The 18,050-nt window shown below is 42.5% G+C and overlaps 1 protein-coding gene across 1 annotated transcript; it reads right to left on the bottom strand.

Annotated features, from left to right (window-relative positions):
- Positions 1-13,705: 13,705 nt before the first annotated feature.
- On the bottom strand, positions 13,706-14,677 carry LOC308326081 (arginine-hydroxylase NDUFAF5, mitochondrial-like; the record flags this gene model as incomplete). The annotated part of the gene is made up of 1 exon (XM_080778891.1): positions 13,706-14,677. One exon carries the CDS (start codon positions 14,675-14,677, stop codon positions 13,706-13,708), a length of 972 nt encoding a protein of 323 aa, XP_080635017.1.
- Between the last annotated feature and the right edge of the window lie 3,373 nt (positions 14,678-18,050).

Raw genomic sequence — 18,050 nt, 5'->3', positions numbered from 1 at the left:
CTTAAGCAGTCACACCTGGCCTGAGTCAAACTAGAACAGAGCTGGTTGTGGCTGCTTAAATCAGTCACCGTCCCTCTCACAATGACAAAGTAAAATCTTAGTTCATGACATGGGGGGAAAATATATAAATAAATACTGCTGTAGTTTGAGTAAATGTACTTTCCAGCACTAACCTTTTGTAGAGAGTATACAGTGTCTTTTGTAGCCTAGTCCTACCTATTTTACTCAGCACAAACACTACACAAGAAACTGAACTTTCACGCACGCACGCACACGCACACACACACACACACACACACACACACACACACACACACACACACACACACAGTCACACAGTCACACACACTTGCTTACTTGCTTATGGCAGTCCATCGATGTCGATGATGACGTTGCTTCAAATATAATTTATTTAGCCTATGTTGTGTCTCTCATCTGTGCATAGCCAGGTGGCTGTTCAGACCGATGCGTGATCCGCAGACTGTCACAGGAGGGGCAGGGGAAGGCAGCAGTGGTGGTCGGTGGACCTTTGGCATGTTGGTGCCTCCGCTGTACTCTCCTCTCTGTGAGCTTCCCCTGAAAACGAGTCATTTCCTGGTGGCAGGTAGAGCTCCAGGTGTGGCGATCAACAGCCAGGAACTCCAGTGCTGGTGGTTTGATGTCACACTTCTTCAAGAGGGTTTTGATGTGGTGTACCTCTGTTTTGGACCCCCAGCAGACCTTTGAACAGCTTGAAGCTGGCCATACAGGATCTGTCGTGGTAGGCGGTGGGCTGGCATACGGATCACATGCCCGATCCATCAGAGGTGTTTTTGGTCAAGGAGTGCTGTAATGCTGGGTGTGTTGGTCCGGTCATAGATTTCAATATACGGCACCCCATGTCTGTCCAGGTCAAACCCAGGATCCTTTGGAGGCAGAAAAGACGTGAAAGGCCTCAAGACAGTTTATGTACCACTGGTATAGGGTGACCAGGTTTCCGAGCTCTAGAGCAGCGTGGAGAGGCAGACTGCCTTGTACACAGCTGTCTTAGTGGAGATGGTAAGGTTCCTGTTTTGGAAAACCCTGCCTTCCAAAGGCAGCAGAGGCCAGGCCGATGCGAGCCTGGACGTCATGGTCTCTATGGTGCAGGATGGTGACACAGTGCTACCGAGGTCGGTGAAGTGAGGGACGGTCTATGGTGCAGGATGGTGACACAGTGCTACCGAGGTGGGTGAAGTGAGGGACGGTCTATGGTGCAGGATGGTGACACAGTGCTACCGAGGTGGGTGAAGTGAGGGACGGTCTATGGTGCAGGATGGTGACACAGTGCTACCGAGGTCGGTGAAGTGAGGGACGGTCTATGGTGCAGGATGGTGACACAGTGCTACCGAGGTCGGTGAAGTGAGGGACGGTCTAAGGTGCAGGATGGTGACACAGTGCTACCGAGGTCGGTGAAGTGAGGGACGGTCTAAGGTGCAGGATGGTGACACAGTGCTACCGAGGTGGGTGAAGTGAGGGACGGTCTATGGTGCAGGATGGTGACACAGTGCTACCGAGGTCGGTGAAGTGAGGGACGGTCTAAGGTGCAGGATGGTGACACAGTGCTACCGAGGTGGGTGAAGTGAGGGACGGTCTATGGTGCAGGATGGTGACACAGTGCTACCGAGGTGGGTGAAGTGAGGGACGGTCTATGGTGCAGGATGGTGACACAGTGCTACCGAGGTAGGTGAAGTGAGGGATGGTCATAGGCGGCGGGTATTTAAGGCTATTGTGTGTTGTCGCTGCCCCCTGGTAATCGCTGATCGGGTATAGGCTAATAATACATGCGGGTAATAATACAGCAACTGCTAATCAGCATATGATTGGCTACTATGTCTGTAAACTGTCCTTCCAGTCGCTTTGTAGCAAACAGTAGCGTGTGCCAGTGGCGGAGACTCCGGGGGTGCCTGGTAGCTGAAACACCCACGGTTAAAATAATATGCCAATATGCACCCACCGTACCACGTATTATGAAGACTGAATTTCGCCTCCCTTTCCCCTCCCCCTGCTCAAAATGTCACGTAGTCACACACCTTTACGGGGGCGCTTGGGCAAGAGGTGTTGGGCCGCCCAACGTGGGCATTCAAATGCTAATAAGGTGGCTTTTGTTCTGCTGCCCTCACTTTGAGCACTCACGATCATTATTGAAACATGACGCCCCTGGCGTGTGCTGGCTCAGTAGCTGTCAGCACTCAGCAGCACCTATAGGGACCGCGCGGTTCACACCCTGCAGCAACACGGTCAGCGGAGACTCGGCACGTTTGGAAATAGCGCACTGAGCGCACTGCGCAATGCAAACTAATAGGCGAGTGCGGTATTTCCGAACACGACCTCGGAGAGGGAAATATCAAAATTAGGAATTATAACCTATATAGGAAAATATGCAAAAATAGAAAATATGATAAAGCTACTCCTGTGGGAGGGATATATTAATTTACTTATATTTATTGATCCTATAAACAATTTAATATAGGAATGGTTTTGCCCACTCAAATTAACGTTCCAATTTTGGAGGTCTGGCTCATGGACTAAGAAGCAAAAATAACTGAACCGGTTCCCATTGGGAACCAACCGGTGGAAAAGGGGTATATTACACACCTTTTTCTGTATTGAGTTTGTGCTTGAAATGTACTGTAATTCTACGAACTGTTAATAAATATTTCAATCAATCAATCAATCAATCAAACCTACTCCAACAGAGGGCGAAATGCATCAGCCTCTGGCGTGCCTCATTCATTGCGCATGCGAGACGCACTTTAACCTATGACTTTAACCCGGCCGCCGTCAGCGGGGTGACGTAACAATGGAATGCGGAAGAGCTCATTCTATCTCAATGCGCCAAAGTTACAATGTTTGGAACTATAGCCCATATTAGGCCAATGGCAGTCACTCTTACAATTCCACTCGGGTATTGTTGTTTTTATTAGCGGAGGAAGGCAGGCCGCAGGCGTTATTATGCGCCATAACTCTATGGCGAGCGCCGAGAAACAAAGCTTGGGGGAAAATGTTTCATAAAGGAGGTAAAATGTATCAAATAGAGACTTTACGGCTGTCGATAAATGAACATCTGACGTCGGTGGGAGAGGAGATATTGTGTTTTTTAGAAAAACAGCGTGGTGTTGATGAATGTTGTGTGAAGCTTGTCGGAGTGTTTGTCAGCGAGCGTCTCAGTTTGGCTGCAGAGATCATATTCAACCTCTTCCAGAAAGAGATAAAGACACTAGAAACTCAGCTGGAGGGACGAAACAAACAGCTGGACCTCGTTTTACAGCCACACATCAAACTACACAGAACAGGTTGGTTGAGCTGCATTATTGAACCACTGTGACGTCATGCTGTAGTACTTATGAATAGGGGAATTTGATTAAATCCATGTTACCAACAGATACAAGTGCAGCAATTTGAAGAATATCCAGGTAGTCTATGTGTGTGTGCTGTATCTAGCTCCCTCTAACGCATAATGGACCAGAGGCCAAAGGCCATAATTACCATGTGGTGGTCCCCGGAACATCCAGATCCACAGGAACGTTCCCAGAGGACCGGGCCTGTTCCGGCGAGCCGCCCCTCTTCCGAAACAGATGACCGAACAATGTGATGAATTGAACAATGTGGACCCTGTTGTAAACAAGTGTAATGCTTAATTGGGTCGTCCACTCACAGTTAACAGTCTTTGTATTGAGTTTGTGCTTGAAATGTACTGTAATTCTACAAACTGTTAATAAATATTTCAATCAATCAATCAAAAAACCGTGTGGGGGGTCCCCAGGGGGTGCCTCTACTGTACTATACTGTCACTGTACTGTACTGTCAGACCATAGACTGTAAAAAATATGGACAAAGCGTTAAATGAAGCCTTGTATTGTAAGTCGCCATCTTTCTAGATCCGTTTTGGCCCAGCTGGCCCCCCCCCACCTTCTTCTCAGTTGGTTTTTATTTTGACTCGAGTGGGAGGGGAATCCCGATCATAGACTGTAACGGTAGCCACACCCCTCAGAACATACGCGACTTTATGGTAATTTTTTTAATAAATAGGACCATAATTTTCCAAAAAGAATATTATGACATTAGAAATGAGTCTTTAAACTAGTGACTGGAAGCAGAAAGTATTCATGACCATGTTTATTAAGGTAATACAGTCTAGGTGAAGTTGGGCCCAAATACTTCTATGGGGCTATGGGTTTTTCTGGGTTTTTCTGGGACAGCGACACAACAGGCCATTATATGAACTTTCAGGAAATCCCGATTTCCTGAAACAAAATATCTGTCTGACTGCCCCCCCTGTGTCAGACCAGAAATCGCGTAATGGCTGCTTAAAAACTCGGCTTCCCATCATGCAGCTGTGCACAGTGTGAAGCTCAACAGCGTCACTTTGTCACCTGTTGGTACCCTAAACAGTATACAATACATACATAGCTCCGCAATCCGCATAGGATTGGCTGCACCACTCAAAAACTTGTTGACTGTGTTGAACATATAGGCTTGAATGAATAACATTACTTTCAACCAGCGCGTTCCCATTTGCGTGCGTCTCTCCTCCTGCAACAACGCAACATTATGCTATGCTGCGCCGTAGACGGTGGTGTGCATCGAAAATAGCAGATGTACAAGATCACAATGCGTCCATCCACGAGGCATTGTGGACTTGTAACTTTCTGAACAGCTGTTGAGATTTGGCCAATTAGAATGGCAGCTGCGCTTCGCACTCGCAGTAGTGTAACTGTAAACCATCGGAAATAGCTTATACAGCTCAGAATATTGTGTAAAAGTTCATTTTCTTCCGTAATATAATTCAAAAAGTGTAACTTTCATATATTCTCAATTCATTGTGCATAAAGTATTTAAACCTTTTTTTTTGTTTTAATCTTGATTATTATGGCGTACAGCTCATGAAAATAAAAAAATCCTATCAACAAATTAGAATATTTTACGAGACCACTAAAAACCACTATTGTCAAGAGGAAAGTGTGAGACATGAGACATGAGACTCAACAATACAAATGCATTTACGGCTGTTATCAAAGCAAACCTGGGCTTCCGTACAGTGACCAAGGCTGATCACCTCCATGCCACGCCCCATTGATGAAATAATTTGTTCAAAAGTAGCCCAGACCAAGTATTGACTGCATACAATAATATACTTTTCAGATGGTTGACATTTCTCTTTTTTTTAGTGGTCTCGCAAAATATTCTAATTTGTTGAGATAGGAGTTTTTGAATTTCATGAGCTGTACGCCATAATCATCAAGATTATAACAAAGAAAGTTTTAAATACTTGAATTATATTAGGGAAAATAATGAACTTTTACACAATATTCTAATTAATTGAGGTGGAGCTGTACATCCGCACAATTCACAGGCAGAGATACCAAGTCAAACTGAATTAGTACAATTTATACTAACATTTTTGCTTACAGCAAGCCCACATTGTTTCTTCAGGAATAATATTCTTTTTAATATTTATTATTTTTTGTAATGTGACCCTTTAAAGTCTCATTTTACAAAAATCACACCTGTGTGAACTGTGAAGTGAGGGGCCGCGCGCTAATATATTAAAGTCTAACTCATGTTGATTAGGTGATGTAATGATGATGTAAAACAAACGGTGCCTACATGGACTTTATTCTATAGTTGTCTCACAGTTTAAAATAGGTTTGCATGAGTCAGCAGTCTGTAATGAGTTTGTCATGGAAGAACAGGTGATAATCAGAGGGTTAGTTCAGTCTCTTGTTTACTGAAACTGATTTATACAACAAATAATTAAAAGATGTATCACTTACAGGATATTCTTCTCAGTAGTTTGTAAATATCACAGTAATGAGAAGAGACAAAGTGAAGTTAAAGCATAAAGTGTGTGTGTGCCTTGCGCCGTTGGCAAGGTTCCTTTTCATGTACGCATTCTTTTTAATAAGACGGACAATAATAAATCCTGCATCTCCTCTCTCTCTCTCTCTCTCTCTCTCAGATGTCTCCAGTATGACAGTAGTCACAGTACAGCAGATGCTGGTCGAACCTCAAAAGCGTGGCCGTCCCAGAAAATATCCCGCCTGTCTTCCCTCCCCTGCGGTGCAGTGTGTGGTGAAGCGTAAACATGGCCGTCCAAGAAAGCCTAAATCTGACGGTCTTGTGCCATCCCCTCTGCCAGAGGAACCGGAGGAAGAGGAGGAGAGCGCAGGAAGAGGCGAAGACAGAGAAGAGGGGATGGGAGGAGAGGATGAAGAGAGAATAGGAAGACAGTATGATAGCAATCCAACATGTCATCCAGGTGACAATTGAACACTTTTCTTTTAATTTGAGCAACTTTTTATTTAATCACATTAAGCAAATTACACTTTTGTAGAGGTTTGGGTTATGTAGTTACCATGTCATGATGTAACTTTAAATATTGGTAAGATGACTAATTGTTTCTGTACTACATTGCACAGTGAAACAGATTTTAAAGTCACTTTTAGCATATATTCTTTGAGACATACATGTATATTTGTATATTGGAGTGTGGCCGAATCCGCCATTCATTCTTAGGGTGAAAACAACAGCTTACCATTGGAATTTGGAACACGTTTGGAACGTATGCATTCTTTTTATTGTATTGTAGTGTAGGTAATTGCAAAAAACACTGCTCTTGTGAAAAATGTTAACCGCCAAATATTAAAAACCTTATGTGATAATATAAGGTAGAATAATCGCACTCATCCGAGTTTGAGTGGGGTCAAACAAGGAATCACATGACGTTGACCCCCTTCCCCTATTCGCTGATTCTAGGACATGATGTATGTGGAGGCAGAATAATACACGTACACAAACAATAATACAGTAGGCTAATGCCCATTTGGAGTGCAGTGTCCGGTGTCGTGTTCGTCGGATAGCTGGTTGTCCAGAACCAGCACAAAAGCCTCTGCCCGGGATCTGGGCCTGATCACCCCTATATCTCCATATATGGAGCTGGCCTGTTCTGACATATTTCTGACTTCTGCATAGACTCCATATTTGGCCATGCCTGACAAAGAACTCCATATGGGCATAAAAGGGACACAGACATAACTAGAACTGCACTCTGTCGAGTGCCTACTTGCTTGTTGCACACTGGAGGCAAGCAGAGCGTGCAAGTACTGTCGACCACTACAAACTGTCAAATCTCAGCTTCTCTGTGAAGGAACTTTTGAAATGTTGAATTATTAGGTTTAGCTATTTGCTACCTACCTACTTTATGCATGTAAAAGAAAGTAGTATTATGAAGTAGCCTATGGTACAAGTTTCTATCTATAAAAGAAATACAGTTTTATCGATTTAGAATTATTCTGGATCCCTTTTTAGTTTTTCAAAGACAAATAAATCATCGATCCGATGGAAAAAAGGTATATAAACTGAAATAAAATATGTTATCACGTATACAGTATAATTATTTAATTATTTTAAATTGTCAATTGCTTTAAATTGATTTAATCTTGGACTATAGTGATATTAATACTAAATGCCTCTGTGTTGTATATGTATATGTAATTTGTAAGTTTATTAGCGGTATACTGTGATTACTTTGCGCCACTTTTGATGCGTATGCACCGTCCCAGGCTCCAGCATATGACGTCAGGGTATAACTCTCAACGCTCAATCCTAATATGCTATTAGAGTGAAGTGTACGGTGGCCGAAAGTCCGACTGAAAAATTAAGATTCAAATATACAGTAAAAAAGTCCAGACCTGCCAACATGTGTTTTACATGCAGGCCTGCATGTTCACATCAAAGTATGCAAAATTAAACGCTGTTCATATAATGTTCTCTCTGTCACTCCCTCTCGCCGTACAAAACTGTGTGCTATGCCATACATGGGATGGAAAGCTTGTACTAAATTGAGAAAGCACACAAATTGTTGTACTCAAAACATTTTCCCAATGTTGGCAAGTCTGAAAGTGTATTGGTAAATTAGGTTATTGCAGCCAATAACAGATGTTTGATAAAGATGGACACATGGATTGGACATTGAGCACATATTTATAGCATAAGCTCCTCTAAACACAGAATGCACTGCATAGAAAAATGTAGTACAAACATTCAATGACTTTCTCTTATTGTATCTTTTCCCTAGACTTCCTGCACCCCCCTGTGAGTGAAGAGGATGTTTCCTCTGAACAGCTGGAGTGGAGCCCGAGTCTGGACCATGAGGAACCAGAGCCTCCACTGAGTAAAGGGGATCAGGAAGAGCTACTTCAAAGACCACAGGAGGCTGATGGATCAACAATGACATTACTAGAAATGATCTGTGAAGATGATAATGAAAATACAGAGACAGAGCATGTTGCCAGCACTTCAACTGAACAAATGAAAACACAAGCTGATGTAGAGGACTGTGGACAATCACAATCAACTAGTGGTGACCAGCTCCAATCGTCTGACTGTTCTGAATCTGATACTTTAGACAGTGATAAGTGGGAGCCCACGGAAGAATCTGACCCTGAAGACGGTGATGAGTGGAAGCCCACGGAAGAATCTGACCCTGAAGACGGTGATGAGTGGAAGCCCACGGAAGAATCTGACCCTGAAGACGGTGATGAGTGGAAGCCCATGGAAGAATCTGACGCTGAAGACAGTGATGAGTGGGAACCCAGGCAAGATCGGTCCGTTGAAAAGACACTGAAATCACCACACAAGACACTAAATGTGTCCCAGGACCTAACATCATCAAAGCAAACTAACTCCACAAGGATTCACGAAGGAAAGAAAAGCTTTAGCTGTACAGAATGTGGTAAAGGCTTTGATAGAAAAAGTTATTTTAACACACACATGATGATTCATACAGGGGAAAAGCCCTGTATTTGTACGGTTTGTGGCAAAGGATTCCGCGATAGAAGAAATCTTAAAAGACACATGATGACTCATACAGTTGAAAAGCCACATATTTGTAAAGTTTGTGGCAAAGGCTTTGGTCAAATGCGTGCGCTAAATGCTCACACGAGGAGACACACTCGAGAAAAGACATATATTTGTTCAGATTGTGGAAAAGGCTATAGTGACAGGGGTTGTTTAAAAAGACACATAAGGACGCATACCGGCGTAAAACCCTTTAGCTGTATAGTTTGTGGCAGAGCATTTGCTGATAAGCATCATCTAAAAATACATGTGAGGATTCATACAGGAGAAAAAACATGTAAATGTAAAGTTTGTGGCAAAGGCTTTGGTGAAATGCATGCGCTAAATGCTCACATGAGGAGTCACACTGGAGAAAAGCCACATACTTGTTCAGATTGTGGAAAAAGCTATAGTGACAGGGGTTGTTTAAAAAGACACATGAGGACTCATACAGGCGAAAAACCCTTTGTCTGTATAGTTTGTGGCAGAGCATTTACTGCTAGTGATCATCTAAAAAGACATGTGAGTATTCATAAAGGGGAAAAACTATTTCTTTGTACAATTTGTGGCAAAAGTTTCTGTAGGTTGGATACACTAAAAATACACATGAGGATTCATACAAAGGAAAAACAAGTGAGGACTAGAGAAAAGCTCTTTACTTGTACAGTTTGTGGCAAAGGCTTTATATGTAGTTTATCCTTTAAGAAACACATGGCGGATCATATAAGAGGAAAGCGCTTCATTTGTACAGTTTGTGGGAAAGGATTTAATCTAAAGACAATTTTTGAAAATCACATGACGACACATACTGGTGAAAAGCCCTGTATTTGTACAGTTTGTGGCAAAGGCTTTGGTCACATGTGTGGGCTAAATGCTCACATGAATACACATACAGAAGAAAAACCCTTTATTTGTACACTCTGTGGCAAAGGCTTTACTCGCAAATTTGATCTTTTGAATAGACACATGGCGACTCATACAGGGGAAAAGACAGACCTGCAGATCTGTATAGTTTGTGGCAAAGGCTTTATGGATATCTACAGACTAAGACAACACATGAGGACTCATACAGGGGAAAAGCCCTATGTCTGTGCAGTCTGTGGCAAAGCCTTTACTCAAAGTGGTGATATGAAAAGACATATGGGGAGACATACAGGGGGAGAGAACATCTGAAGGTGATAATTCCTACTCGGACAAATCAATGTATTTGAACAGCAAAAAGGTTTTATTGCCCCAATAAAGACTTCTGATTTACTTTGCTTTACTTTCTGGGACAGTTTACATTATTAAACATTTCAGTCCATAAACATGATTTCATGTAAATATACCAGATTTAGCTAGAAGGTAATCTGTAATAAAATTGTCACACATTTGAGACAATTTAAGTTGTGGCGAAGGAGCAGCTACTGCCGCTCCTTCGCCCTCTGAGGGCCCTATTAGGTCATATGACTCAGTAATGTAAATAGGTTTTCAATGTAATGAGTTTTAGAGTTTTAGACCGGTTTAGATGAGTCCCAGGGACATTCCCACTTAAACAACGTTAGGAGTCATATTTTTTACAAATTGCAACATTAACTCCCATTTCATTTTATATGGTTATAATGTGGTTATATTCATGTAGAAAACAGGAGAAATTATTATAACCAAAGCTAGCAAAAAAATTAGAATAAAAAGAATGCTCTACATATTTCATATTATTTTGGCTATATGAAATTTAAAATAATTCATAATTCAATGTTTTCATTACACATTACACAATACATAAAAATAAAAAAACGAATGCTGCGAAACTAACCTGGAGATTAAGTAGAAGCAGTCATGGAGGAGGTAGGCTGTGCACTAATCATTAGCAGATGATTTAGGTTTAGAAAATGGGTTTGCTAATATTTTCTGTTGTCCTGCAGTTGGCTTTGGCAGTTTTTTGGGGGGCATTTTAATTTGTGTATGTTAATTTAACATACAACAGTGTTGGCGTGTGTTACACAATGTGTGTTTCCCATTCAATCGGGTCTACTCTGCTTGTCATGCTCAAAAATGTTCCCGTCTTTCTGTCAGAGGCAGCGCCATTTAGATGAGAGTGTTGCGACAACTCCGCTCACTGTTTATTCATTGGGCTGCATGAGTCACTGAACGGTATGTTGTCGTCACTCTGTCTAAATGGCTCTGGTCTCCAGGCTGCGCTCTGCTTACCGCATGTCACCGCTCAGCGCTCGTCTCTGAGCAAGATGGCAGTGCCCGTCAGACTATTATTACAAACTAGTGGTTCTACAACGATTCCTACATGGATTTCATTGTTTATAACATAGGATAAGGTCGGATGTGGCCATTGAAAATGATCATGTCCGTGGATTATTGTTTTACCGCAATTCTTTTTTCACAATTTATTTTTTCACATGCATTATTACTGTACATGCTGAGTACAGTAGTGCATCCCGTGGACGCAGAGGTTGTTAGTGTAATGCATCCCATAACTATAAACTGCGCTTTGGGACGTAAAACGCACCCTATTTTAATCTCTGTAATTTAAAACTAACTTCCTGCCATTGACGTGTTTTGACGTTTTCTGGATACAGACTAGCCTTGCTTCCGCTACGGTGAGCGATTGAAATCCGACATCCATCTCACAATCTGCAAATTTATAGGCCTATCTGTGAATTACACTGGATACAGCCTCGCTAGGGGTCTAGCTGCAGTATTCAATTATCATTTTAAGTGCAGACTATAGTTTTCGCCGGCTGCCGGGCGCAGCTGCACTAATAACTTTGCGGCAGGCCCGTCTAGAGTTTAAATGGACAGGTATCAGTCAAAAGGGAACATCGAAGAGGAAGGACGGGTGGGGAGGATCAACATATGTAATATCAGAACAGGCTAACTCCATATATGGGGATCTAAGGGTTTGAGGTCAGATGCTGGCCAATATTGATGACATCAGGGATCTCCATATATATGGGCTTAATATTGATGACATCAGGGATGGGATCTCCATCCATGATGTCACATGCTCCATCCCTGATGATGCCCTCTCACCTGGGGTGTGACACACTGACGGGAAATGCACGATAAAACCATTATAAATACGCAATTCCATACTTAACTGCGACCTTCAGTCACAATAATTTTATTTAGAGGACGTTTGTTTTGTTGGATTATTGTGCCGTGAACATGGATTACAGCACAGTCCCTTGTTCGAATCGCAGACTCTGGGTTGCACATGGTTTGTTGAACTCCCTCTAGCTAAATAAGTCCTTGTGATACTTTAGTGGTCATATGTGAGTGCAATTAAAAGTGGGCTTACAGTCCTACTACTAATAACTTGCGCCTCAAAGCTGGAGAAGTGGTCTGTTTTACTATAGAGTTCATAACAGGCCCGAAAATTAAGATCTTAAAGGACCTATAACATAAAATTCAACTTTTTCAATTTCTTTTGTGTTTTTGGGGCTCCCATGTGTGTTTTCTATCCCCACAAATAACCAATTTTGAACAATCGGGCCTTCATGTCATATGGGTGTTTTAATGGAAATTGCTCTCAGAAACAGCTCGACTGATTTTGGCCTCATCGTGATGTCATCAATGTCACCCTACTTTGTATAATTCCTCCTTTTCTTCAGTCTTCAGTTGCAAATTTGCATTTCCACTTTGTTTAAAATGTCCACCATTGTTGATTTTCCAAGCTGGCATGGAATGGAAACAAGCCTGGTTTTATCTAGCATGAGTATTATAATGAATCAAATATTAAATAATCTGCATATCAGCACCCTCTCCACCTCAGGACAGTGTGGTACTGCAGCTAAAACTGCTTTCAAAGTCCAGAAAGAATTGACAAGGCTTGGTTATATCAGAGTAGTGATTGAGGCTCAAACCATTAAATAACTTTGAGGGACATAGACAATATGATTATTAAATATTAAAAGCAGTTTTAAAATGCATGTTATTTGCGCTTTAAGATCCATGCCAAAGCGACAGCGCTCGGCTAGTAGTCTGCTGTCACCCAGGCGGATACGTGCACGCGACCTCGTCCTTTAGGCCGAGGTCACTTCTCGCCCTTTAGGCCGAGGTCACTTCTCGCCCTCATAAACCCTATATTTGGAGACGCACGTCTTTGATCTGTGACGCACCGTTCCTAATCTCTCATTCTCTCAGTGGATAAGAGGAAATAAAGCAAAGAATTTATAAAGGAGGTATGGACACAGCATTGAGCATGTGTGAGAGACTCATTGAAGTGAATGTATGACTCATGTGGCTATTCCATCTATATCCATTCCAAACACTGTCTATGCAAAACAAAACATTTTAATATACGTAGATACAGTATACGATCTCGGTTGGAGCCACTATGGCAAAATGAACTACAAATCCTACAAATGGTCTCCTGCAGTAGGTATGGTTTGCTTCTCCAGCGATAGATTGCTGGTAACAGAATCCCAAATGCAGTGAACATATAGAACATACCAGAATATAATCATACATACAGTCTAAGGTTCCATTTAGAATTGAAATACATTTACCTATTGGCTCAACACCAACACTTGTTTGTTGATATACAGCTGCAAGTTCTGAAAGGCTGAGTGGACTATTTTCAAGATGATATTACTTTTAGTGACATGCTTTACTTTCCTCTGAATGTGTTGGAACTTTGATTTATGAACTAAATATCCTGTAGTTCTAAGCCTGAAGGTCACCTTAATTTAATTTCCTGATACAAACAGTTTCAACCATTTTGAATACAACTCAAGAATAGCTGCGATGTTTACCACTATGCCACCCAATCGCCTACAATGCAATATAGGCCTATACATATTTAGGCAATACAAACATCTCCTTTCACTAGTTAAAACAGACATATTTTCTACGCTGCGTCTGTGGTTGATGGATGACTGACTTTAGACAGATCAGCAAACGACACCGTCGCTGATCCTCTCCCTGCAGGTTTGGCCTGTGACTCGTGAGGCTTCCAGCCAATCATGTAGAGGATCTCAAACGTAGCGGGAACAGAGCCATCCTTGTTTCCATAAAGCTCTTTGTAAACAGCGGCGGCAGCTAGGACAGTGTCTCTGCACAACATGGAGCGTCGGTTCCAAGCACAGTTACTCTCCCCCATCCCTTGCAGGTCCGTCATGACCTCAAAGATTCCGGGATAGTGGACCTGTATGTCATCGACGTCAACAGTGAGCATGTTGAAGCCGGCCCAGCCCAGCAGCATGCCCACGTCTGCGACTGCGACGTAGGGGGACACGTGAGGGGAGAAGCCCCCCTCCCGCTCTGTCTCGGCCAGCTGCAGGGAGCAGCGTAGCTCGTGCAGCGTGTCTCCTCCCGCCATTGCCCCGATGAACACACCGTCAGGCTTCAGCACTTGATGGACCTGCCTCAGAGCTCCTGGTAGGTTGTTGGTCCAGTGCAGGCTCAGGCTGCTCACAACCAAGTCAAACGTGTTGTCTTCGAAGGGTAGGAGGAGCTCCTCGTCAGCAAGAACACACTGGATGGGAACCTCACACGGCCTACTCTGTTTCAACACGTTTTCTGACATATCTGTTAGGATGAGACGCTGCACGATATCCTTGCCCAGATGCTCTGCAATGTGGCTTTTCCCGCATCCAACATCCAACGCCAAAGGAAAGGTCTTCGCTATGTCATGCACTCTGTCTGCCACTCGACTGCCAACCTCGTCTCTCAGATAGTCGTATATGTGGCTGTCCTGTAGAGATGAAGCCCATTCTTTCTGCTTCCTCTTCATGGTTCTGTCAAACACGTTCATGGGACCCCTGCCAGACATCTGTCTGCGAGGGGACATGTGGAAGGAGTTCAGTATCCGAGGACACATCTGCAAAGCTCTACGACACACACAGCTTCTACTTAATAAGCATATTTGAGCCGGTACAATATTCATGATCATAATTTTAATTAAGTTAACAAACTTTTACTCATAGGCCTATATGGGAATAATAGGAACACAGACAATTGGGTACAAAAGGTACACTGACAACAGGAACACCAGGTAGGCCTATGTTCATTATAGTGCTTGGAGGCCAGACTGCAGCCATGTGGAACTCCATATTTGGCAAGAATGACATACTTTGTCATATTGATGATGTCAGTGTGGAACTCTATGGGTGCATTTGGATATACACTGAGCACACGGCAATACAGATGAATAATATGCTGGCACTGGACGCGCTCCCGGTGCGCATATCCAAACGTGCCCAAAATTCACAGGGGCAGGTTAACTTATATGTACAATGTGTTCCCTATCCGATCTGTAATGAGGACACAGACGTATCAGCGTCGCAAGAGAAATCCACGGTAAGATGACACATACGGTTGGTAAAATGTTATATTAACTCTTTCAACGCTAGGTGGTGGTAGATGCGGTAGGTAGCAGGTTCCAATCGAATTTGCAACATGAGAAGAAGAGGCCTTGTTCTTTTGGCTGAAAGTGAAACTCAAGCCCCCTGTGCAACGGTAGATTCATCTTGTTATCTCAGGCATGGCATTGAGGTTGGGTCTATAATGTGTTATAACTATTTATAATGCATTATAATACACTCCTCTACTTCAAAGCCAAAGGTGCCGACGCAAATTTCATCAGCAACAAGGAGTGACGAGGAAAATAAAGTTCTCAAGCCTGAGTGGTGGGCAAGATGCAAAAATGTGCCTAGAGGCCTGTCTGTGTGTGCCTGCACCCTTACTTCCATCTGTGGCTGTGTGTGAGCGCTCTCTCTCTCTTCCTTCACTGCCTCTCTTCTCTCTCCCTCCCTGTCTTTCTCCACCTTTCTCAGTCACACTCCTTAATCACTCTGTAGTCTGTGCCACTCTGTGTGCTTGTGTTTTTGAGGCAATTAATTCTCCCCTGTTTTGGGGCAAATGCCAAATAAATTATACATATTTGCACCAAGTGATTTGGTCATTTAGCTTAATCTTTATTTTCAAAGTAGATCAGCCGTTTTTAATGAGACATAGAGGGAAACAGGACTGGTCCGACTCCTATGTGGCCGGTTGGAATTGAGCCTCAGGGGCCACCATAGTGACAGTCCACTTCCTCATTGACAATCAGGTGACTATTTAAAGGTCCTATCATCTGTCAAATATCAGATGTTTGGTGAACACTGCCGTCTCTCGAGACCTGGGTCTGCTGCTGGGTATTTATGTTATGTCTCAAGACTGTTTTAATCATGATCATTCTGCATCTAAGCGTATCTATTATCATTCAGGTTGATGTTAATTCATTATGAATCTAAATGTATCTGTCATCATTCAGGTTGATAAGTCATGTGCCCTAGCTGTAGGCTACTGACCTCTTTCATGTGGCAAGAGGGAATGTGTGAGCACACATGGACATTTCAAGGTATATACAATCAATTTGTAACAATTATTTATTTTGTTTATATTTATATTGTGTATTAAATGTATGTTCCCACTGTAGCGGACCCAGCTGGCCAATAAGGTTGAAGACTGACTGATGATTTTGACTGATACTTTATTTCAAAATTCACCGTAGAAACTGAGAAAAGATAAATATACATAACATAAGTAAATCAATAAATCCATAAACAAACACAGTACAGGTTGAGACATATGCATATACAGTAGACCTAAACAAACAGCATAAATGTTCACATGAACCAATAATTAAAGTTAATCACGGTTTACTTTTTACTGTGAAACATAACTCAAAACCCCTTTGTATCAGCCATGACAAACCCCACAACAATAAGCCAATCAAATTCATAAGCAGTGAAAATACAAGATATGACAAATAAAAGTATTAACCTTGTTCCCCTTCCAGCTAGGCGCTAATAAAGTGGCATGTGCAGTTTGTTCCAGGGCTCTTTGGCCATCCGTCCTTAGTTCCTTCCTTGACAAACTTCTCCATGTGTTGCCATTCCTTCTCATGGCAGTATCTGTTCCTCAATCCTCTTACCACTGAGGTTGGCAGGTGGCATTTATGATCAAGTGCTGCTATCTGCAGCCCCATCCTGGGCGTTGTCCTCACAGTCAAAGGTGAACTTGATCATTTCAATTAAACTGATTTGGCCCTGTGGGCAGGAAACCTTTACAATGAAAGCCCTGGAGAACTGACTTGGGGCAGGAAACACGTCAAAATAAAAGCTCAAAGAAAACACAAATTAATCATGGAAACAGCCCTGTGTTACTTTAGATCTAGCCACTGCTGCTTTGTTTATGTTAATTTTATATTTGATACTGATTATTTGAGCCATTTATTTTACTGTGTGAATTCAAGTTTTGGCTCTTGTTTGTTTCCCCCAATATTGAGCCAGTATTTGTAGTTTTGACTTTCTGTGTTCCACTAATACATTAATGTATTTTGGGGAAGTTCATGTCTCATTGTGCGAACTTGTTTGTGGGGAACCCAATTTACAGAGTAGGCTATTCACTTATCCATTCTATTCCTTGATACCTCAAGGGGGCGTAGTCATGCAATTTTAATGTTTAAGAACAAATGCCTTGCCGCACCTGGTTACATAATATTAGAGTTTTGGGGACACTGAACTGTCCTGGTACAAGCCACCCTGATATGGGCCATGAATGGTAGGCTATATGCAGGGCCGGTTCTAGGCATAGGAGAACCAAGCGGTCGCTTGGGGCCACAACCACTGAGGGGGCCACGTCACAGGGAGAAGATTTTTTTTTTATGTATCCCCTATCCCTTACATGGGCTACTGGCCACATGTGCCCCCCACCTATAGCTTCTTCATTTTTATCTCAAAGTGCACCAGATTGAAGCATTTTCATGGCAAATTTACAGATTTTTCTGGGGGGGCACATAATATGATGTTGCTTGGGGCCACTAAAGGCCTAGAACTGGCACTGGCTATATGTTTTTCCCTTTTTTTACATGATTTCACATTTGTTTTGTATATTTGTTGTTTTGTATATTTGTAGGCCGCCTAAGTCTAAATGTTCTGATGAATTGAAAATAGTGGACCCTGTGTAATGCTTTATCATGATCTCGTCCACAGTAACAGTGTTTGTATTGAGTTGTGCTTTAGTTTGAAATGTAGGCCTGCCGCCTACGGCCTACCTATTCTGCATACAATCAATCAAACAAACAAACAAACAAACAAACAAACAAACAAACCAGTGAGGAGATCATGTATAGTTGTTGTTTGGTTGACTATTTTGATTACGTTGGTGGCATTTTATCAGATATCAAAGATTTGCCTCCAGTCTAGGCT

This window comes from Protomyctophum bolini (genome assembly GCF_963924005.1).
Source record: "Protomyctophum bolini genome assembly, chromosome: 12".
In the NCBI taxonomy this organism is placed as follows: domain Eukaryota; kingdom Metazoa; phylum Chordata; class Actinopteri; order Myctophiformes; family Myctophidae; genus Protomyctophum; species Protomyctophum bolini.
This window is presented reverse-complemented; position numbering and strand designations above follow the sequence as displayed.